At 54.7% G+C, this 21,922-nt stretch overlaps 7 protein-coding genes across 7 annotated transcripts; 4 read left to right on the forward strand and 3 right to left on the reverse strand.

The window, feature by feature from the left end:
• Positions 1 to 312: 312 nt before the first annotated feature.
• LTHEOB_3570 (Glucan synthase protein) lies at positions 313 to 1,642 on the forward strand (the record flags this gene model as incomplete). Its single annotated transcript, XM_035512508.1, has 2 exons — positions 313 to 642; positions 704 to 1,642. The coding sequence occupies 2 exons, from the start codon at positions 313 to 315 to the stop codon at positions 1,640 to 1,642; spliced, it is 1,269 nt and encodes a 422-aa protein (XP_035362658.1).
• Positions 1,643 to 1,896: 254 nt separating this feature from the next.
• On the reverse strand, positions 1,897 to 3,073 carry LTHEOB_3571 (uncharacterized protein; the record flags this gene model as incomplete). The annotated part of the gene is made up of 2 exons (XM_035512509.1): positions 1,897 to 2,904; positions 2,954 to 3,073. 2 exons carry the CDS (start codon positions 3,071 to 3,073, stop codon positions 1,897 to 1,899), a joined length of 1,128 nt encoding a protein of 375 aa, XP_035362659.1.
• Positions 3,074 to 3,543: 470 nt separating this feature from the next.
• LTHEOB_3572 (Vacuolar assembly protein) lies at positions 3,544 to 7,684 on the forward strand (the record flags this gene model as incomplete). The annotated part of the gene is made up of 7 exons (XM_035512510.1): positions 3,544 to 3,786; positions 3,851 to 3,877; positions 3,928 to 4,827; positions 4,871 to 4,934; positions 5,173 to 6,757; positions 6,812 to 7,371; positions 7,455 to 7,684. 7 exons carry the CDS (start codon positions 3,544 to 3,546, stop codon positions 7,682 to 7,684), a joined length of 3,609 nt encoding a protein of 1,202 aa, XP_035362660.1.
• A 4,512-nt stretch (positions 7,685 to 12,196) lies between these two features.
• Positions 12,197 to 12,869, reverse strand: LTHEOB_3573 (uncharacterized protein; the record flags this gene model as incomplete). The annotated part of the gene is made up of 2 exons (XM_035512511.1): positions 12,197 to 12,759; positions 12,815 to 12,869. The coding sequence occupies 2 exons, from the start codon at positions 12,867 to 12,869 to the stop codon at positions 12,197 to 12,199; spliced, it is 618 nt and encodes a 205-aa protein (XP_035362661.1).
• Positions 12,870 to 14,012: 1,143 nt separating this feature from the next.
• Positions 14,013 to 15,586, forward strand: LTHEOB_3574 (Extracellular serine-threonine rich protein; the record flags this gene model as incomplete). Its single annotated transcript, XM_035512512.1, has 3 exons — positions 14,013 to 14,085; positions 14,145 to 14,180; positions 14,238 to 15,586. The coding sequence occupies 3 exons, from the start codon at positions 14,013 to 14,015 to the stop codon at positions 15,584 to 15,586; spliced, it is 1,458 nt and encodes a 485-aa protein (XP_035362662.1).
• A 1,650-nt stretch (positions 15,587 to 17,236) lies between these two features.
• On the reverse strand, positions 17,237 to 19,927 carry LTHEOB_3575 (reverse transcriptase; the record flags this gene model as incomplete). The annotated part of the gene is made up of 1 exon (XM_035512513.1): positions 17,237 to 19,927. The coding sequence occupies one exon, from the start codon at positions 19,925 to 19,927 to the stop codon at positions 17,237 to 17,239; it is 2,691 nt and encodes an 896-aa protein (XP_035362663.1).
• A 908-nt stretch (positions 19,928 to 20,835) lies between these two features.
• On the forward strand, positions 20,836 to 21,808 carry LTHEOB_3576 (uncharacterized protein; the record flags this gene model as incomplete). The annotated part of the gene is made up of 2 exons (XM_035512514.1): positions 20,836 to 20,849; positions 20,908 to 21,808. 2 exons carry the CDS (start codon positions 20,836 to 20,838, stop codon positions 21,806 to 21,808), a joined length of 915 nt encoding a protein of 304 aa, XP_035362664.1.
• Between the last annotated feature and the right edge of the window lie 114 nt (positions 21,809 to 21,922).

Genomic DNA, 21,922 nt, shown 5'->3' on the forward strand with positions numbered 1-21,922 from the left:
AGTCATGGGGTGGTTGCCAACAGGTTCAGTGAGGCTGTGAGGGGGTGGATGCCTCACGCCTAACCGCTTTGGGTAAGAATGGCCTGCTGCTGCCTAACCTAACGTCCGCCATCCCTAACGCTCGTGTCAGACAACATTCTATTTAAGAGCACCTGATTCCGCGACATAAAAACGCGTCTTCAGCAAACCCGCGTCAAACTTTCCAATATTCATTTCTTTTCCTCGAGATACCCACTGTTTATTCCACCATTTGCTTGCAGCACTACTATTACCAACAAAATTCAAACTCAGTCCATCAATTGCACTTGAACGATGGCTCGCACGACCCAAATACTGCGGGAGAGGAGCAACGGGCTCTCAGGGAATCGCTTTGAAGAGGCTCAAGAGCCTAGGAACTACAAGGAACACGACGACCCGACTCCGATCTCCAACTCCATGTCACAAATCAGCGAAAAGCCGGATACCTTCGGCCAACAGTCATCCGATCAAACCAACAAGCGAAAGCGAGGAGACATGCCCCAGAGGCGGGAGCGCTCTAAGCGGTTGCGCCGCACACCAGTGTCGTACGCAGACCCGGAGGACACCGATGACAGCGCCTTCTACGAGTCAGATGAGGATGGAGAAGGAATTGTAACACGAAAGGTGAATAATGATTGCGTATTTTTGTTCTCGAACACTGGTTTCTGACTCTAGTCCTTAACAGATCCAGAAACCGAAGGCAGACCGGCCCCTCCCCAAGCGCAAGATCTTCCCCTTCCTCTCTCTCCCGCGCGAGCTCCGCGACATCATATACGACTACGCTCTTGGCTGCCCGACCGCAGTCGAAACGACCGATGAGATCAAGCAGTCCAACAAGAGCAACCAGACCGATGAAAACGACGAGACCGATGGAGACAACCAGACCGACGAGAGCAATGAGACCAACGAGGCCAACGAAACCAACGACAACTCCACTCCAACCGCCACCACCAGCACCTCCTCCTCCAACGTCGTCCGCATCGAAGAAATCTACGTCGGCTTCCGCAAGCGCACGATCCGCGTCGAGGACCGCCTCGACCTGTCGCGCCGACCAGACGGCACACGCGTACCGTGGCGCGACCACAGCGACGACGACATCGGCTACTCGGTCGACGAGCTCAAGCCGGCGCCGCTGGCGACGGGCCTGCTGGCCGTGTGCCGGCAGGTGCGCGCCGAGGCGGCGCCCGTCCTGTACGGCGGCACGCGCTTCCGCTTCGCCAACTCCAACGCCCTGCTCACCTTCGTCGCGCGCCTGTCGCGCGGGACGCGCGGGATGTTGCGCGACGTGCGGCTGCTGGAGTGGTACCGGTACAGGAGCATGTGCCAGGGGTACGACAAGGCCGCGTTCGAGCTGCTGGCGGACGGTGTGACGGGCGTGAAGGCGATTCAGTTTCCGGCGGACAGCTGTGCGAGCGACGTCTGTCGTAATGCTTGGCCGTGGTTGGAGGCGATTGCGAGGGAGAGGGAAGGGGGGCTTGAGAGCGTGTTGGAGATGTTGATGGCGGGGATCGAGGAGTGGGGAGATGAGTATCAGGTTGGAGGGGAAAGGAGAACCTCGTTTGCGGAACAGTTCATGAGCAAGATGACCAAGCCGGCCAAGAAGCAGGCTGAACTTGCTGATTGAGGAATTTGGGTCTTTTGAATCATGTTCTTTAGTTGTCCTGATTGAATCTGCTTTTCTGCACATGGATTGCCAGAATTTGAATGGGTCATAGTTGAGATTTGATGTCTTTGGGGTTTTATTGAACAGAATGTGTTGCGAGTTGAGATGGGGTATCAAGATGTAGCGCGACCACGCTAAACGCCAGTTGGTATCCCAGAAAACTTTTTGGTACAGATCTTTGAGGGCTTTCTCAGACGGTGAAACACGAGAGTGCCTTAAGATGCTTGTTCTTCGTTCTTTTTGTCTTTGGCAAGCTCTTCCTCCAAGTACAACTTCAGTAGATTAGAAGTACTTTCTGGGTCCGACGCCTCCTCCCACTCCTTGAATAGCCTGTTAATCTCCAACAAAATCTCGAAAAAGATCAAATAGATGATGATCCACTCCAAGAAATTGCCATGCTTCTCACCCAACCGATCACTGAGGACCTGGGCAATCTCTTGCGCGTAGGTCAATTTATCGTTCAGTGCTTTGATGCGCACGGATACATCCAAAGCACGACCGACCTTGGTGTAATAGTCCTCAAGACCAAGCTCATGTCTGCTATCCCAGAAGATATCGGGCAAAGCATCAGTGAGCTCGGAATACAAATTGAGTTGGGCCCGGATATTGAGGAGCTCGCCGGTCTTCATGAGGATGAACTTCCGGCTGAATCGTAACCGCGCGCCTTTGGAGAGGACCGTAGGAATGGAGCGAGTGGAGTCGAAATATCTGTCTAGCAGACCCTCGAGAACTGCGAGTTTCGTCGAGCGTGCCAGTCCAGAGGAGAAGGCGATCTTGGCCAAAACAGTGTCCACTTCGTAGTCGAAGGTATCTTGCCCATCCGCTAGGTTGGTCTGTCTGGAAGGATCAAAATCGGGAGTCCCAGTTCCTAAAATGATGGTATCCCCGGAGACATCACTCGAGCTCCTAGTGGAATCCTCAACGTATGCTAGGTCTTCGGTTTCAACGTGCCTCAGGTGAGAGCCTTCCGCGGCGTCCACCAGTGTGTGGTGGACCAACCGAAAAGATACCTTCTCGGGAACATTCCAAGACACGACAGTGCCCGACGGGAATACGAAAATATCACCGGTTTCCTTGCTCTCTAGAGCATTGTTGACTTGGACATGAACAACTTGTGGGTACAAGCCGGTGTTGAAAGGATCTGGCTCATAGCCCTCGGCGCGAAGAAGACGAGCAACGTCGAATATGTTGTACCTTTCGGCAGCGCAGTAGGCGGAGATTTTCTGGGCATAAGTCAATACGAGCTAAACATATGTGCTTGCAGAAACTCACCTTCGCTTCTTCAGTGTTGGGAAGCTCAGACTTTGCCCTCATCCTCTTCCGCTGAGCTTCAACCGCGACTTTCCGCAGAGTTGTTGGAGAGGTAGTTGCCGAGGTCCTGGAACGTTTCATGGGTTCCTGCTTTGGCTCCTCAACAACCGAATCGCTTGCTGGGACCTCATCCTTCGCTTGGCTGCTTGTTCGACGGGCGGAATTGGACACTGAACGAGGGTTGGCCGACAGCGCGAAGCGGGCAAGCGGAGGGCGACAGTAGGACGGCGGGAAAGGCGTGGGCCGGGCGACCAGTGCGCGGGTCGCGCGCGAAGTCAAGGCATTGTTGCGAAGAGCATTCATCGCCGGATCTTGGGAGTTTAATGCATCGGAATTTGGCGAAGAGACGAGCTCTGGAGAGGGTTGCGGCTTGCGGGAAGAAAGATGTCGGATTGCAGATGGGCGAATTGGTGGCCGGCGGGCAGGGTTCGGGACTTGGCGGCCGGGATCAGCGACGGCGTCATGCTGGGACGCCAACACCACTACTACACGCGCGCTTGACAGCTCATCCATCCCGCGCTGCCTCCTTTCACCGCGGACCATGCCCCAGCATGGCTGCGCAATCAAATGGACTCCACGACGATGAGCTCGTCGCTCCTCACGAGGACCCCCGCACCACCAACGAGCCTACAACTGCCGCCGATGTTGAGTCGGACCGCGACGAAGATGAGGACGATTCGGAGGAGGACGACGACGAGCCCAAGCTGAAGTACGATCGCCTCACCAGCACCTTGGGCTCTGTCTACCGCAATGGCGACGCCACCAGCGCCTTCATTGTCGGAGGGGACAAGATGGTATGAGCCGACCAAGTGCGCAGTAGCTGCGCCGCCCATCTTGAGCTCTGCTAAGCTTGTGTAGATTATAGGCACCCACAATGGAAACATTGTAAGTATCCGCTGCCGTCAGCAACCCTTGTCGCAGCTAACTCTGAGCAGAATGTGCTCTCCATGCCTTCCTTCCAGTCGTTGCGCTTCTATCACGCCCATTCAGCCTCAGTCACTTCCGTGTCCATCTCACCGTTTCCTCCTCCTCTACCGGATTTGAGAGTGGAACCTGTGACGAGAATCTCTACCGAGCCTATCCCCCCACCGGAAAGGCGCAGTACTGCCGCATCCACTGTGTCAAGCCCACCATCGAGAACTCCGCGGCAGCCTCCGCTTCCGGCCACTCCTTCCAATTCGATTTTCGTCGCAACCTCTTCGATCGATGGCCACGTTTGCGTCTCATCCCTAGTGGATCAGAGGGATGTCACCCTCAGGAATTTCCGCAGGCCTATTAATTCCGTAGCCTTGTCTCCGGAATACAAGAGTGACAGAAGTTATCTATCAGGAGGATTGGCTGGAAACCTGATCTTGACGCAGGGAGGACGTCCAGGTGTCAGTGCGGAGGCCAACACCAACAGTGCTGCCGCTGCGGCTTCTGGATGGTTGGGCTCTATCGGACTCGGTGCAAACACTGGGAGAGACACTATACTGCATTCGGGTGAAGGCAGCATCAGTTCAATTAAATGGTCACTCTCAGGAAGATACGTGGCATGGGCAAATGAGCAGGGTATCAAGATAATGCGGTCCAATCTCAAGCTGGAAGGTATCGACTCGGATTTTGCCTGGAGGCGGATAGCCCACGTGGATCGGCCCTTCCATGGCCAGTGGGAAGATATGGCCTCTGTCTGGAAAGCCCGGATTGAGTGGATTGATGAGAACAATCTTGAACCAGATGACGACGCCCCCGTCAAAAACGGTATTACTCGCTCTGGAACCGATGCTACAGACATCCAAGGCTCGCCAAGCAAGAATGGCACAAAGCGTCTGAAGCCAAAGACAGAGAAGCTCTTGGTCGGTTGGGGCGATACTGCTTGGGTGATACAGGTCGATCCAGGCGGAGCCGGCACAGGAAGAAACGTTGGAGAAAGGTCTGCGGGGCGTGCAGACATTGTTCATAAGTAAGGAACCACGAATCAGGATAGGGAGCGTACATTGACTGACAGAACAGGCTTCGATTCGACGACTGTATTATTTCTGGTTTATCGCTTTATACCCCTTCCATACTTCTTGTTCTTGCATATCGCACTCGCGATGATGACGATAACCCTATCAATACCACTACCACGGACACAGCCAAACGGGGAATACACCACCGATCCAGTGGAATCCAGCCTGAGGTCCGCTTAATAGACGCAGATACCTCTGAAGAGGTTGATGTGGACACTCTGACAGTCAGCCGATTCGAGACCCTCTCGGCAGCCGACTACCATCTCGGTACCCTCTATGTTCCAATCCTGTACCCAGGGAGTCCGACGACGCAGCGTGGGGCGCTTGAGACGATTAGCGAGGGTATCTGGGGTGCCGGAGTGACGGCTCAGCGAATTCTTAGCTCAGGCGCTTCCATAGCCAGCTTGGGGAGCAGCGGTGAAAATGGCAAGGATCGTTTACCGCGCAGCATGACCGGACAATCATCCATTGCTAGAAACTCCTTGGCAAAGGCAGGCCACCCTCTAGCTGTCTCATCCGGCTTGAAGATCTTCATCCACAGTCCCTACGACTGCGTCATCGGTGTGAAGCGTGACCTTACAGACCACCTTTCGTGGCTTCTGGATCACCAGAACTACGAAGATGCGTGGGAGTTGGTCAACAATCATCCTGAAATCGTATCGCCGCCTCAACAAGGTGAAGATCCCATGTCCCCAACCATCCTCACGCCAGTCTCTTCACTCCGACGGAAGCCCAGCATAGCAGAGTTCTTCGCAGATGATGCTTCTCAATCCACCATTTCTGCCGAGAAACAGCACAACTCGGCCGCGGAGAAGGAAAAGCGCCGCATCGGTGACTTGTGGATGCAACAGCTTGTTTCTGCAAAAGATTGGAAAGCGGCTGGCAAAGTGGCAGGGAAAGTCCTTGGAACGTCGTCACGATGGGAACACTGGGTTTGGGCATTCGCTCAAGCTGGTCAATTCGACGCAATCACCCCATACATCCCTACAAAGCAACTCCATCCGCCGTTGCCTTCTCTTGTGTACGAGGTCGTTCTGGGCCACTACATCATTCGCGACCGCGTCCGACTGAAAGAGCTTTTGGATCTGTGGGATCCGGAACTGTTCAATGTGAACAGCGTCATCAATGCACTGGAAAGCAAGCTGGATGCCGGAGACATCACCGAAGACACGGTCGAAGGAGGCGAACGAGGGAGAGACTGGCGCATTCTTATTGAAGCTCTCGCCAAGCTATACATTGCCGACGGTCGTCCTAAGCAGGCCCTGCAATGTTACATTCGCGTGCAAAATGCTGATGCCACCATGTCTCTCATCCGCGAGTACCGTCTTGCGGCTGAAGTTGCCGACGATATCCCAGGCTTCATCATGGTCCGAATCTCTAGAGAGCAAATGAAAATGGCACCCTTAGAAGAGCTGGAGGAGGCCTCTTCAGAAGCCGTGCAACTTCTGGTTGAAGATGCCTATCAAGGATTGGTAAACCCCCACATTGTCGTTGAGCAGCTTCAGGAGAGAGGCGACTCGTTCAAGCCTTTCCTCTTCTTCTACATGCATGCTCTGTGGACCGGCAAAGGGAGCGAAAGCGAATTGCGTACGACTCATGCTCGCATTGTTGATGAAGGAAGGACAATGGTCGAGGATTTTGGTGATCTCGCCGTGGAGCTCTTCGCTGAGTATGACCGAGATCTTCTGATGGAGTTCGTGAAAACCTCGCAAAGCTATGACTACGAAAAGGCTTGCGCCGTATGCGACGCTCGTCAATACATCCCCGAGCTTGTGTAAGTTTTCGATACACCGGCATGCTAAGGCAGCAGAAACTGACAATCATGCAGCTACATCCTCTCCAAGACTGGCGAAGTAAAGAAAGCCCTGTTCCTCATCATCGACAAGATGGGTGACGTTTCGTACGCCATTTCCTTTGCCAAGGAGCAAGACGATCCAGACCTCTGGGACGACCTGCTCGACTACAGCATGGACAAGCCGCACTTCATCCGCGGGCTCCTCGAGGAAGTCGGCACCGCCATCGACCCCATCACGCTGGTGCGCCGCATTCCCGAGGGTCTCGAGATCGAGGGGCTCAGAGACGGCATCCGGCGCATGGTCAGGGAATACGAGATCCAGTTCAGCATCAGCGACGGCGTCGCCAAGGTCTTGCGGAGCGAAGTCGCCTCGGCGATGGAGACGCTGCGGGCGGGGCGGAAGAAGGCCGTCAAGTTCGAGGTCGTCGACAAGGAACCCGACCACGTCGACGTCTTCGTCGAGCCGCTGCTGGACGCACAGGACGTCGCGGAGAAGAACGACGCCGCTACCATCACCGATCGCGTCGACACGGCTGCCAGCGGATTCAAGCCAGGGCATTGCGTGGGTTGTGGGAAGGCCTTCACACAAGATGGTACGTCAACAATGCTACATCCCTTTCCTTTTTTCCTCCTCCTCAAAGAAGTAGGACTTGATAGCTAACTCATTTTGAAACAGAGAAGGAAACCCTCATCGGCTTCGCGTGCGGCCACGTCTACCACCTCTCGTGCCTGCTCGACGCGGCCGGTTCGGGCTCTAGCGCTTCGGCGGCGTCGATGCTGCAGGCACAGTTCGCCGAAGATCCGGACACATCGAGCCGCAGCGTTGGCGGCAAGGTCGCGCACGCTCACCTCATCCGCAACGCCATCAGCGGCGGGTGTCCTGTTTGTGCGGAAGTGGCGGAGTAGAAGGATTGGTGTGGTGGTTTTTGGATGATGGTGGAGGGTTAGACGAAGGACAAGATAGTGGCGAGAAGGGGTAAAGCATTCTGGTGTGAAAAAGCATATTGGCGTTCTGTCGAAAAGTTCGGCGTCGAGCCGTGTCTCTCGTTGGGGCTGCCGTATGGCGATATTGTAGTGAGGTGTAGTAAAGGGGTTTGTGTGTGTGTGTGTGTGCGTGTGTCTTACTTACTGCATGGGCGGAGCTGCTGCCTACGCGGCTTTGCATAGCGATTGATTCGGCAATAACCTTCGTGTGTGAAACTTGTGGATTTTTAAAGAGGGTATATAGAATCGCGAAAAACAAAAAAACGCAAGGCACTGTTTGAGGACATTCTAAAATGCAAGTACAAATCCTCTGTCAGACGTATGTATCTACACATTACCGGTGTAGGAGTTGAGGTCACCGCTATTAGACTAATAGACTATTTTCTTTTTTTTTCCCCTGTGGACTTTGTGAAGAGCAAGCCGCACACAAAGGAGGACCTAGAGAAGATACCAAACAAACACCAACCAGGTCTACAGAAGGCCATCAGATAGCTTAAATATGATCACTATAACGATCATTTCAGCAGAACGCTAAAAGAGAGAAAGACACTGTTTCAACTAGTCGGCCCAGGGAGCTTACAAAATAAGTAGTCTGGGTCATCACTTCCTTCTACTCGCAACTTTAGGGATTCGATGAGTGATAGATACCAGTTGAACAAGTGAGATTAACCACTGCTGCTCCTTCTAAATGATCAGCTAAACTACTTGCTGATATACATGAATTACTGGAAATTTGCGTAGCTGTTGTTTTGTATAAAGCAGTAGACTAGGGTAGGTACTTGGTGTTGAGAAAAAGCAACAATACACGGCAATTTAAAATGGCAATGAATATAAGGAATTGTGATGTCTGACAATATATTACGCAGCACGCATGTGTATAAAGCTTCATCTATTGGCTAAGAGAACAAGCAGGCATCACATAGATGAGCGGCGCGAGATGGCTCCGAAGCATTCATCTGCACTCTTGTTTACTGGACAACATGTGCAATAAAGCCACATGTTTACTAACAGAAAGAAGTGAACATGGACAGAGGACCGAGGACAACAGCCATTGAAACGTGCAGCTTTTTCCGTGTCCGGCGGCGTCGCAATTAATAAGATTCGAAATGAACACTACACCATCGGCAGCAAAAGCAGAGCCATTTTCAAATTCCTTTTTTCAGGAATGTGTTTCAGACGATTTGTCCAAGCTGAAGAATTCCGCCAGAGGGGAGAATGTGTTCGGGGCGGAGCGAGCGCCTTTCCCACTCAACAGTATCCAGGATCGCAGGAAGTCGAATGGCTGGACACGGCCGAGATCTGCATCGTCAGTTGCCCTGGCTCTTTTCCACGGCCCGCTTGCAGAGAAAAGAAATATGCGTGCAAGAAACCGGGTTGGCGGTCTCTATTCTTCTCTCCTCCACTCACAGCAACCGACGTGCCAGCCCAAGCCGAAGTAACTCTATCTTTCCAGCCACCAATGGGTGCGGCAGGCTTGAACCCGCCAGTCTTTTCAGCTCATCTCAACAAACCGAGTGCTCACTAAACGACCACCGACCAGGAGGTGCGAGCCAATGGTCTTCAGAAGAGACCCTGTCCCGCAATTTTCCTCAGTAGCGCCTAGTAGTCTTTGGTTTCTCCGTAGCGTCGCGAGCGTCCTGTTCAGTGCACCAGTGTACCTCATCAAGATCGGAGGAATCCCGGTTCATCGAGCGTTCGATCGGTTAGCAGGACCGGACAATGGTCGCAGTATTAGTGACAATTAAGCGGGCTTGGGTCGGTTCAGGACCCCCGGCCCGGAGAGTAGAGAGACAGAAGGAGGGGAACCGGGGAGTGGTCGGCTTGGAAAGGGAAAGAATAGACGATGTCAACCAGTCAATTAATCAATCATGCAGGTACCGGGGGATGGGGAGGACTGGTTCTTTCTTATCACATCCATGATGACGCATTGGCTGAGAGGCTGCCTACTTTTTTTTTTTTTGGAGTCGAGAAAGCTTCGCATGCATGCCGCGTCTCCACGTTCTCTTCCGCCTATCAGGACGCGCACCGCCGGAGAAACTCGATGGTTTGAGACAAGCGTGGTTGGAGTCTTGTTTCGCCTTGTTGCTCATGCTTGTTTTGTGTCTGTGTGTGCATGTTTTCGGTTTGGTTTAATATATGAGAAGCGCACGGTGCACTGTTGTGTGTTGATAAGGTAGCAAGACAACCGGTTACCATGTGCCGAGGTTTCTGGTCAAGCGCCAAGTTTTCGTAGTTGCTGGCTGTTTGAGGCGTTCTTTTTTTTTTTTTTTACGTTTCCCTTATCCAATGGCACAGGCGCCTATCATCAAGCCACCGCGTTTCACTGGTGCTGAACCGGGATATAGACAGGATTCTTCCTGGAACGCTTAAACACCTTAAGCATAGCGAAGTGCAGGGTTGCGGAGCAAAAGAAACTTGACTGCACGAGGAAAAAGGAGCCGAGGCGTGGTTTGATAATGGTTCTGTTGTCGTCGCAAGCAGTGGGGAGTGAGCGGCGCGGCCAAGCCGGGGTGGAGGTGCGGATCGGCTGAAGATGTGGGGAGCGCCGTTGATGAACCCATGCAGCGCCGTTGATGGTACAGGAGCGATGTAGCAACACGACGCAGAGAGGGGAGAAAAAGGAAAAAAGAAAAAGAATATCTAGGTGCGACGACAGCCCGCCATTTTCTACCTTTTGCTCAGCTTCTTGCCCTGGCGACCAGACCACGGAAAGCAGGCAAAGCGAAATCGGGATCGAGACGCGTGCGTGCATGTGGTTTCCCGCTCCCCATCTCCTCATTTGCGCTTGCATGCCCGCCATTCCGCGTCCGGATGGTGCAGCCGCTCAGCTTTTTGGGCCGGCATGGATTGCTGCTTTCTGGCCATCGTCTGTGCGCACAGCGCAATCATAAGTTGCAGCTGTTAATTCCCGTAACAGGGTTCCCAGGATCATTAACACTCTGGTCGGTGTTGCACACGGCAACCAAGAACAGGCGCCGCGGGCCGAGAGCAGAATCAATGCTGCCCGACTCAGCAAGCCTTTGCTCTGGCAATCGATCGTTGAATGGCCGCTGATGACGAAGAGGCAGATTGCCGCCACAAAGGCGGTAACCACTCCTGTCGTTGTGCAACGCTCCCGGCAGGACGCACCCCGTCGCACGACCGAAGCGTCATATCTCCCCTCGTGTGTCCTGGACCCCCTTCGCTGGCGCCGCCGGAGGAGACCATCGGCCATCGAGTGCCGCGCTTTCCTGGCAGGTGCAACGGTGCGGCGCGGCGGGGTGGCTGGTAAAGCAGGAAAAAAGTACCGGGCGGCGCCAATGACTGACTTAGGTACCCACGCAGTCCCATGTGGACAGGGGCACACACGCAACGAGCCACAAGGGAAAAAGCGTGGAACGAAGGGATGGGAGGATACTACACGCCAGTGGCGGGAAGCACAGACTGCCGCTGCTGTCGATGGAGCCTCTCTGGTTGTGACAAACGAAAAATAGACAGAGGGGAGCCGCGTCCATGTCGTGTCGCGTCTGTCGTGAGGGGTTCTCTCCTATGTTCGTTTTCGCCGTGCGCATCGCTGACCTCCATCATCCCTTTGCTGGCGTGCGACTATCGGGTGCGAAATATGAGGATACCCCATCGTGTGGCTCGCTCGCCAAATTGTCCCGTCGTCTAGAGCGAGACAGAAGCACGCTGCTCAAGCCAATCCGGTCGCTGCGTGCCTTGCTCCAGGGCGAGATGTCCAAGTTGTCTGCTGCACCGAGCTAAGACGACCTGCAGGAGAAAAGTAGCTTACCCCCTGTCTCTGCGTCAGCCAACTCCTAGCAGCGGCTTCAGCCGATCTGAGTCTTGGTAGAACGGAGGGAAGCAAGAAAGCTTGACTGTCGTTGCTGTGAGGGCGTGGGTGGGTGGCTGTCACAAAAAGGCGGATGGCTAGCGGTGGCTGGCGGGCATGTTCGCTGGCACCGCAAGTGACGGCGGTGGCTGGGCGGCTGGACGGTAGGCGGCGCGCGTTGGCCCAGGCTTGCCTGTTCCTTATCGCTCCGCAAGCCGTGCGCCAGCGTCAGCCACTAAAACCCCGGCCGCACCCTGACTCGCCGGCGCGGGACACCGGGCGCTAGTCAATCGCTGACCCGTGCGCGCAGGGATGCACATCAAGATTCATCGAGCACATTGTGGAAGGTGCTCCGCCGGTGCAACGCGTTCAAGTAAGTGGAGTGAGGTCAACGGTGACTCAGATTGTTCAATGAAACTGTCAACAAGAAGAGCCCACCAACTATGACCTCCACGCTATGCCCAGAATTACAGACCCTTGTCTGGATAGTCAAGATGATTCCACGCCTTCCATTACCGTTTCCGCCATGCCTTTCCAGGTCTTGATGATATCGTACTCCCATAAACCCATTTGACGCTCGTTACCAAAGTTGAAAAGGAAATGTGGATGTGTTGGGGCCCTGTTTAAGCAAGGGCGACGAAGATGCCGGCGGCGAAGAGGGCGGCCATGGCGTTGTCGAGCTTGACAGCCGCAGCAGCGCTGGACGGCGCGAGCGACGAAGACGCAGCGGCAGAGGTACCAGCCGCCTCGCTCTCAGTGGGGCTGGCACCGCCACCGGTAGTCTCGGAAGCACCAGCAGAGCTAGATCCACCAGAGCCACCAGCCGACGACGAGGCCGGAGCACCGCCAGTCTCGGTACCCGAAGAGGGAGCAGGAGCCTCAGTGGTGCCAGAAGCGCCCGACGTAGCGGCGGGACCAGTGCCAGCGGGAGCCGTGGTCGTGGGAGCGGTGCCAGCGGGAACAGTGCCGGTCTCAGTGCCAGTGGGAGACTCGGGGCCGCCAGGGTTGGACTCAGTGGCGCTGCCAGCGGGGCTGGTCTCGGTAGCGGGAGCAGAGGTAGCCGGAACAGTGCCCTCACCGGGGGCAGTCGTGGTGCCAGGAACAACACCGCACTCGGTGACAGTGACGGTCACGGCGGTGGGGCACTCGTCGCGGCGGATGAGGTCGTTCATGCCGTGCATGTTGCCTGAAGATCTTGTTATGACAATGCGACCTTCGAACGAAGCTTGGGCTTGACTTACCGGCCGAAGCCACGGCGACCAGACCGAAGGTGACGAGGACGTTGAGACCGAGCATCTTGACTGTTGTCGTAGTGATTGGAATAAGATCTGAGGCGCGAGGCAAATGGAGCTGAGACGATGAAGCGAATGCTTTGGATCGATGTCTGTAGAGGACGAAAAGTGAGCCGGGAGTCGGATGGTGAGCTGGCGCAGCGAGGAAGATCAGGAAGAGCTCTAAGTTGAGACTCAATTGAAAATGCGGTGCGCGCGCCTGTTGGAAGGCAGCTTACCTGACGCTTAGCGATGCCTTGCGAAGGTGGTCGGTGAGGAGGAAGCAGAGGGCGCGGAGGGTAGGATGGCTTTTATGGAAGCAGAGCGGGCGCTAAGCGAGCGCACGGGCCAGGGATGACCAGCAGGGTGGGCGGCGTGCATGCCTTGATCCGCAGCCTGGCCGCTTTGTTGTGCAACGCCCGCAGCTGAAACGCCCTGTGCCGCCCGCGCTGCAGATGGCCACCCCCCGCCAGACCTCTTGCAGCCTGCCATCATTTCGCCGCTGCAAAGCTGTGTTTGCTCGCTGCTCCATGCCCCCGCCCACCTGCGCTGCGCCCTGCACACGCCGTCGCCCTCGCTGAGCATGACGATCAGGCCAGCGCCCATCGGCGCGGGTATGACGCCGCTTGGTATGCAGGACCGCTTTCGTGAGCCGATCGCGCCCTCAACCACTTGGTCACGCTGCATTTACTTTGGTCTGACAGCCGGTATACTAACGGCGACGCCATTTTCTGCGCTACCATTGGGTCAGGACACGGCACTTCCAAGTGCCGCCGTCCGCGTAGCATGCCACTCCTCCGCGACTTCAACCTTCTGTAGAATCTTCTCATGTGCAAACGGCAATGAATGCAACCTCGTGCTCTTTCCTCTCCCGTTCATTCCTCGATGAGCTTGTCTCGCCAACTGTGTTCGCCAATGCTCGCCGGCGTCAGTCGCGACTGCTGCACTGGAGATGCGGCATCGCCGATGACGCAGACCGAGCGACTGCCACTTCCAACTCGCGCCTTCCCCATTCTCAGACGCCTTCGGCGACTATTTCATCATCGCTTCTCGTCTTCCTCTCCTCTTCACCTTTCTCTCCACCAACTGCAGTCTTTCGTTCCGCGTCTCTCTGCTTGATTCATCATCCATCTCTTTCTGTCTCCTGCTCTCGTTGCTCATCCTCAAAATGCTGCTGCTCAAGCTTGCTCTGGCTCTGGCCGCTCTCGTGTCTGCAACTCTGGCTGTCAAGCATGGAAGTTGTAAGATCCAAGAGCTCACGCCTCCAGCTACGCTTGCTTGAGTGCTCACTGAGGAACAGACAGCCTGCCGACCAACACTCTCGCCAACCGACAGTGTAAGCTGTCTCCTTCGAAGACAGTTCGCCGAGCTCATTGCTGACGAGCGGTTGCAGATGAGCCCGAGTACACGACTAGCATCGTCTTTGTCGATGTCATTCCGGCCGTTACCACTTCCACTGTCTTTGCAACCTACGAGGTCACTGTCACCAGCTGCCCCAGCTCTGTCACTGCCTGCCCGACTCTGTCTGCTTCGGTCTTCACCTCTTACATTCCCGTCTCGACCACGGTGTGCCCGGTGACCCTGACGTCGTCGTACACCAGCGATATCACCACAACCTGGTACCCTACGATCTCGCCAATCTCCTTCCCCTCGGGCTCGTACCCATGGACGACGGCTCTTCCGTGGACGACTGGCCTTCCATGGACGACTGGGATCCCGTGGACGACAGACCTCCCGTGGACAACCGACCTGTCTTGGACGACAAACCTTCCGTGGACGACAGACCTTCCGTGGACAACTGGACCGAGCTCTTCTTCGACGACGTTCACCATTTTGCCTCCTTCGCCCACCTCGCCCATCGCAGGCACCACTTGGTCGACGACCTATGGCACTGGCGTCACGTCCATCTCGCTGTTCTGGCCTCCTACCTACCTTTCGATCGTGCTGCCTCCGACCATCGTCTACACTCACTCGGACACCATCACCCTGGGCGGACCAACCACGTTTGTGACTGCCACTTCCACTTTCACGCTGTCGGTTGAGTACCCTCCGGACTTCACTTCCCTCTACTCACCAATCACGGTGTCCTCGGATGCAACCTCGGCCCTTCCGGTGTCGGGATACTCTCCCAATCCAACTTACTCTTCGGCCTCAGCACTTCCGGTGTCGACCATGTACCCGCCAAGCATTGAACCGTCGTTCACTGCAAGCTTGAGCACCCTGTCTGTCGAATCTACCGAGTTTCCATCCGGCTTCTTCCCGTCAACTGCCAACCCTTACTCGGATTCGACGACTGAACTGCCTACGGATGCTTCCTCGGGACTTCCAGCGGCTACCGGACCAGCCTCGACCCAGGTACTCTCGTACACCTCGGTGACTGTCATCTCGGTGAGCACATTGACTTCCGACGCCCTGGTTACGCCGACGTACATTGGCGACAGCTCGGCGGCGCTCCCGGCCACAACGGACGGTTTGACTTCTTCTGTATGGCTGACACCCGCCATTCCACCCTACGTCCCGTCGACTCCAAATGCCACAGGTACCACAACAATCGCCTCCAATGCATTGGGAACTGTTGGCAGCACCACTGCGGCACCTGTCACGACCGGAAACGGCAACATCAGCAGCACCCTTCTTACTCCGACCGCTCCCCTGTCCATTTTTCAGGGAGTCGGCACCAAGCACTTGGCTGGAACATCGGCTACAGCTATCATCCTCGCTGTTATGGCAGCTCTCTTCTAATTCACTCCTCTCCGACACTAGTGGGCCATGTGGATGATTCATCAGTATCTTTTGCTGACCAAAATCCGTTCTTTTCACTCATGTCAACAATGTCTTTTCTCATGCTTCAGCATTGCACCACTCACCACCCGCATTTGTTGACTCATCTTGTCTACACCCTCATGTAATTCCACCTTCGATGTATGCATTCACAGAATAGAGCTCAATGTGACACGATCAATGCAAATGGATTCACATCCTGGATTTGAATTTTGAGGTCCCGCAAACAACACAGCATGCAGCTAACCCCGGACGCCCGCTGCGGGACTCACGGTTGGCTGCATGGCTGAACCGAGGCTGACGTTGATGCTGTGTTCCGAGTGGTTGTGAGTGGTTGTGTCACACAACGGCAAAAATGACCAGGTGGAGCCAGAATTGCAGCTTGCAGAAGCGAGATACAAGAAGTGAAGAGAGTGAAGTAAGGAGGATCAGTAGTAGTGAAGACAAGCTTTTTTCCCTTCCTACTGTAATATGCGCGAATACGAAGGCAAGATCGCCGTTGTGCGCGGATCGACATGCACTTGGCCGGATCCCCCGGTCCAGAAGCGTTCTCCACGTCCGCAGTGGGGTGGTGAGCGCGAAAAAGACGGGAGGCTGGTCTGGTCCTTTCCGCCCCCCACCCATCCACCCACCTTTTTTTTAAACTTTCCAATTAACAATTTCAAGCTTCGAGACCCTTATTTCCCTGGCGATCGTGCAGGACTGTGGGTCTCGGGGAAGGATTCGGCCACGCCGAAAAACCCGTTGACCTCGCCGCTGCAGGCAGTGTCTAAGACATGGATGGGGGGCGGCGCCAGCCGAACGGGCGGGTTATTAGGGTCACGAGCAGGGATTGCTGCGGTGGTTCGGGAGTGGTGTGCTAGCGTTGGGGGAAAAAAAATTGGGGGGGACGTTTCATGGTTCGCTTTTCTTGGGTGGAGGTTGTGGTGGGAGGGAACGGCGGAATATCCTTGGAGGGGATTGTTTTTTTGCTTTTTCCTTTTTTTTTAATTGGCGACCCTGGTTCGTACTCAGGGTTACTATATAGCGTTGCAAACCAACTCTGGTCCGGGTGCTGGAGCTTTTATTTGTGTCATGTCGGTTTTCTTATCCCCACTCGATTTTATGCAGGTGCTCATCGTTTTCCCGCGTCCTTGTTGACAAGCAGCAGGGCTATGGCAGCGGGTATGATCAAATCTCAACGCCTTTGATTACAAAAGGGCATTGCGGCTAAAGGCCAGTGCCGAGAAAAACAGGACCTTGGAATAGAGATGGGGTTTCACCATATTTACGAGAAATTATCCGACGCACGTGGGTAATTGAGGCTATCGTCTGGACGTGAATGTATAATTTGAATTGGGCGTCTTCTTCCGGACTATAGATTCAACTACCTACGTAAGTCGAATTAATAATTATATATTCACGTTCGGATGGTAGCTTCAACTATCCATGACACAAGCAAAAGACCAGTGACGAAACTTCAAAGTGATGTCTGCTTTTGTATTCTACAGTGAGTGGTTAATGTTGTTTAAGTAATACAAGCGGTGTAGTGAGTGCTATAATACAAAAAGGGAAAGTCATATACACGGTAATACACTTCGTAATCGTGCCGTCTGTTTATCGCCTCACCCTTCAACCCTGCCACCTGACCCTCTCGCTCCGCAAGATGCTGACTAAACCAAGCGGCAGAAGACCCTTCTCGCAGATAGCCAAGCCTCCGAATCGCTTCTCCGTCTCACCGGCGTAAAGGGCGAGGATCCACTTCCAGTAGGGGCTCATCTGGACCCAATAAGATTTCATGCCGGGGGTGCTGAACCGCTCATCCGGGAGCTTCTTCAGGGCAAATGCGACCTTATTGGGCAGGTCAACGTGTTTCTCTTCGATGGGTTCCATGCAACGCTTGTACGCTGCGCTGAGCTCGCTCGAGGTTTGCTCAACGAAGCGCATGTACTCGTCCAGGCTCATGAATGATTCGTCTTCGATGTTCTTGGGTGTCGTCTGGTCAACCGGGACCTCGCCAGCTTCGAAACGTTCCTTCGCGTCTTCGTAGCCCTCTTCCTCCCTTTCGAGCGCCAAGTTGATCTCGTCGGTCCTGTGCTCACGCACATAGTGTCGACGCATCGCATTCAGCTGGACAAAGGGGTTCAGTACGCCGAGGCCACCCAGCTCAACCGGGAAGTGGAAGAAGGCGTCCGGAATCCGACGACCACTTTTGATGGCTTCGGTATTCGCAAACCGCTCCGTGATGATGTTGCGAAGGTACTCGACCACGTTGGCAGCGCCCAAGTCAGCGAAGAGGGAGCGCTGGATACGCTCAAACGTCTCGATGCACATTTCCACATGCTCGCGGCCCAGACAGTGCGCTGGTTGGCCAAAGTTGGTCGAGAAGAAACGTCCAACATAGCCGTTCCAGGCTTGCACCCACCCAAAAACACTGTCGCATGACTTCAGCTGACGCTGAAGCTCCTGGACGTGTTCGTCCACCTTTCCCTGGTCGATAACCCAGCGGCGTTCATTGGGATCCAGCTTTAAGAAGCCCCATCGAACCGTTCCCTTTGGCAGCGCCTCATGGAGCGGGACCGAGGATGACTTTTCGGGGCTCACAATCTTTACTGCTGCAGTCTTCTCCTCGTTCAGTTCCAGACCCATGACTGTGGAAAACTCCTGCAGAGCCTGCCATGCCTGGATGCAAGTGCTTTCCTGGCCCCAGAACCAGAGGTCGTCATGGAAGCGGTACAGAACAGCACCGTCGGTCTTGCGATGAACAGCGAAGTCAAGACAGAACAGAACCGCCTCGCTGAGAGCATCTGCGAGTATGTGGCCCATGGGGATGCCGTTCGTCCGGACCTTGGGCTCGGCGTTGGGGCCGTCTTGGGTGAAGATCAGAGGAGCGGCAAGGAACTTCTTGATGAAGTCAAGCCAGCCTTGATTGAAACCAAAGTACTCGAGCACCGCAAAGATGGTCGCATGAGGGAGTGCCGGACCGAACCACTTGAAATCGCTGGCCAGGATTGTGAATTCACCATACAGCTTGGTGTTGATGAGCATCTCGGTAGAGGCCAGGCGAAGCAGCTGCTGTTTGATGGCAAGTGGGGACTTGCTGTCTTCGACGTCTTCCTCGGCATCGTCCGCCATGTAGTCGCGGTTACCTTCGTCCACTTTTGATGGAAGCTGTGTCATGAAGAAGTCATCCCGGAACTCGGAGAAGCGAATGTCACGCACAGAGTCCTGTCCGCGCGGGGTTTGAATGTTGTCTTTGCCCAGGAAATAGTGGCGGCGTTGCCTGTCCACCCTTTTCATGGCACGGAAAGGAGCTTGAACCCAAGCACCGGAATGGTAATGGCCCTTGAAAGCATGCTTTAGCATGACGGCCATGTGAGCACCGATGACGTGCACAAGAATGGCGGTATGGATCTCCTCATCCATGTAGGCGCGATACTTTCCGTTCAGCTGACGACGGAGGAGAACGGGAACAGGACCAGGCCACTTCCAGTTCTGCAGGGACACGAAGTCCATGCGGAGTACATCGACCATTTCCTTGATGACCTCGGGACGGGATTGCAAGTCAACAAGAATCTCGCGCTTGGGGCCGGTAAAGAGATCGCCCTTCAGGATGCCCTTGATGGCCCAACGGATGGTAGGCTCGCTGATATCGATGTCCTTTTCCCAGTATTTTTCAATGTGCTCGCGCAGCTGCTCTAGAGGAGTCTTGTCGGCCCGTTTTGATCTCCTGGTAGCAACGAAAAGGTCGTCGAGGTACTTCTTGATGGCAGCAGTGTCTATCTTCGGCTCGTCGAAGATGTATTGCTCGAGCGTTTGGCGCTGGTCATGCATCTCCTTGCGTCCGACCATGTCGAACGAATCGGAACCACCGTCGGAGGAACTTCCTGAGGGGTCTCCCTGGGTCTTGGACGAATGTCCGTTGAGCTGGTTCATGGCGGCGCTTGGGTTCTCAATCCACTCGGTGACCAGTCTGCCGAAGAGATCGGCGTAGTTGTACTTGTCCGTCTGGATGTTGAGGTTCTGTTCAAGCCAGTCCTTCCATTCGGCTAGCAGAGTGGGTGACACGGAAGGATCATGACGAGCCTGTTCAAGGAAGCGTTTGATGTTCTCCATAGCATCGCTGCTTTCATTGAAGTTGATGTGGTGCTTCTCGAAGCCAGCCATCAGAATTCGCACCTTTTCGGCGGCATCGTCGGTCTTGCTGGAGGCGTCCAACATTTCGGCCTTCTGAGCCTCAAAGGCCTGCTGGTTCTCGGCCAGCTTGGCGAGCTTCCGGTCGGTGACATGGCGCAAAGTGGAGGTAACAGCTCCTCCAGACATGGTGATGGGTTTGGTGACGGTCGAGAAGGGCCGATCGTTTGGGGCTGGGGGAGGAATGCCTCTACCTCTGCCGAAGCCTCCTCTGCCTCTGAGCAAGCCTCTTGTTGCTCTGCCTCGGCTGTTTGCTCTGAAATCCATGTCAATGGTTGGGGGGTGGCTTGTCGTAGATTAGTTGCTGTGGCTGACCTAAGACTTTGCGGTCCGAGTAAGGAGCTGGTGCTGTGATGGTAGCGATGATGAGGAAGAAGAAGAGGAGAGGAGCTGTAGCGGGATTTATACGCCAGGGAAGCTGCGAGGTTGGTGGAAGGCACGCCGCAAGCGCTGCGGCAAACTAATGCGGACACCATGGCGATCGCCGTGAGTCAATGCGCCGCGCCTTCCTACAGCTGTTCCGCGCGAAACATCACTGTCTTGACCACAGAGCGAACGAGGCGAGTGGACTGTAGTCAGCTCAAGTAGGCACAATAGGCAACGGGGCGCAGGCAGCACCTCCAGGCAACAGGCAGGAGAAATGGGTCCTTGCAGTGTCAGGACAGATCCCTGCGCCGATCTCTCGCTAGCGCCCATGTGCCAGCAGTTTTCGCTCATGTCATGGGTAGTTGAAGCCATCATCCGGATGTTAATATCGAATTGACATTTATACATGCACGCCTAACATAGCTTCAACTGCTCACATATGTTGTTTTACCGAATAAAAAAAAAAGGGTGGAGGCAGAATGATCTCTGGGGCCATGCTATTCTTTGCGCTAGCTTTCGGCTGCAATACCCCACTGCAAGATCATCACCTTCTCCCCGCCACCGCATCTTCGGTGTCGCCAATTGCGCCCCATCCTCACACGACGGACACCGCACAGCTGCCTTCCCTAGAGCTTAGCTTTGTACAACCAAAGTCTTGTGCTGATGACGTCATGACCATTTGCAAGTGAGTTCTACGACATGCCTCTTCGTGCCATCTTCGATCAACTGACATTTGCCCCCAGAGTCGTCCAATGCGGTCGCCTCGCCCCAAGTGCTGCAATCCGAGTGCACGGAAAGCCCTGGAGGCCACAGTTCCCACCAGCAATCCATCACGCAACGGCCGGCGTCAACCCCTCTCGTCAGATCCGTTCCTACGCCTCATTCAGTCACAGCATCTCTGTTAATCTTGATGCGGCGTCGCGCTCTATGGCCGAACCGCAGATTCTTGCGGGATGCCGAAACGTCCAGCTCGCGCTGACAGACAAAGACTGGCCGAAATGGGATCCTGATGCAAAACCCCACGATCCAAGGTGCCACTCCAAGCTTTCGCACATCATTGGTGCCCTCGATTCCAGTCCAAATATCGATTTCGTATTTCTGGCCCTGTCCGACATACTTGAGCTGCCTCTTGTCCACCAGTCACTTCCAATCAAGCAAGAACGCACCCCCGCCACCATTTTCAGCACCATTGCCGTCCATGTAGAACCCGTGGACCTAGGTTTCTGGAATCTTCCCGATTACCCCTCGATATTCATCAGGGATGTGGATACTATGCGTATGTTGCAGCAGGCTCGGACCTATAAAGGGGATGCTGTTGCCTGGCAGCGAGTCATTGCAAATGCGGGTCCAGTCTACCAGGCGTATGACTACACAGCCAGCTTCCACGCCATTGACTTGGCCATCAGAAGCGATATTCCATCGGCATCTATGCGCACTGTCGATTTCGGTCCCTATGGTTCCGAATCATGCGCGACCAGTGATTTGGACTCTTTGAGCACCTGTTTTGCGGACGACCTAGCCCACAACATAGGCCATTTCAAACTCGGCAATCCATGGTTTCCTAACCTGTATGATCACATCAAGAAGGAAAGCGGCGGGGCTGTGAGTTCGAAGCTTGGATACAAACCAAAAGATACAGCATAAGCTTCGTCTCCTGATTTCCTCAAATGATGGGTCGGCATCATCCAATCAAAATCCTGGATGACCACGTCCCTCTGCTTGCTCTTCATCCTTTCCACCTTGTTTCGGTCATACACT

This window comes from Lasiodiplodia theobromae (assembly GCF_012971845.1).
Source record: "Lasiodiplodia theobromae strain AM2As chromosome Unknown scaffold_9, whole genome shotgun sequence".
NCBI lineage: Eukaryota > Fungi > Ascomycota > Dothideomycetes > Botryosphaeriales > Botryosphaeriaceae > Lasiodiplodia > Lasiodiplodia theobromae.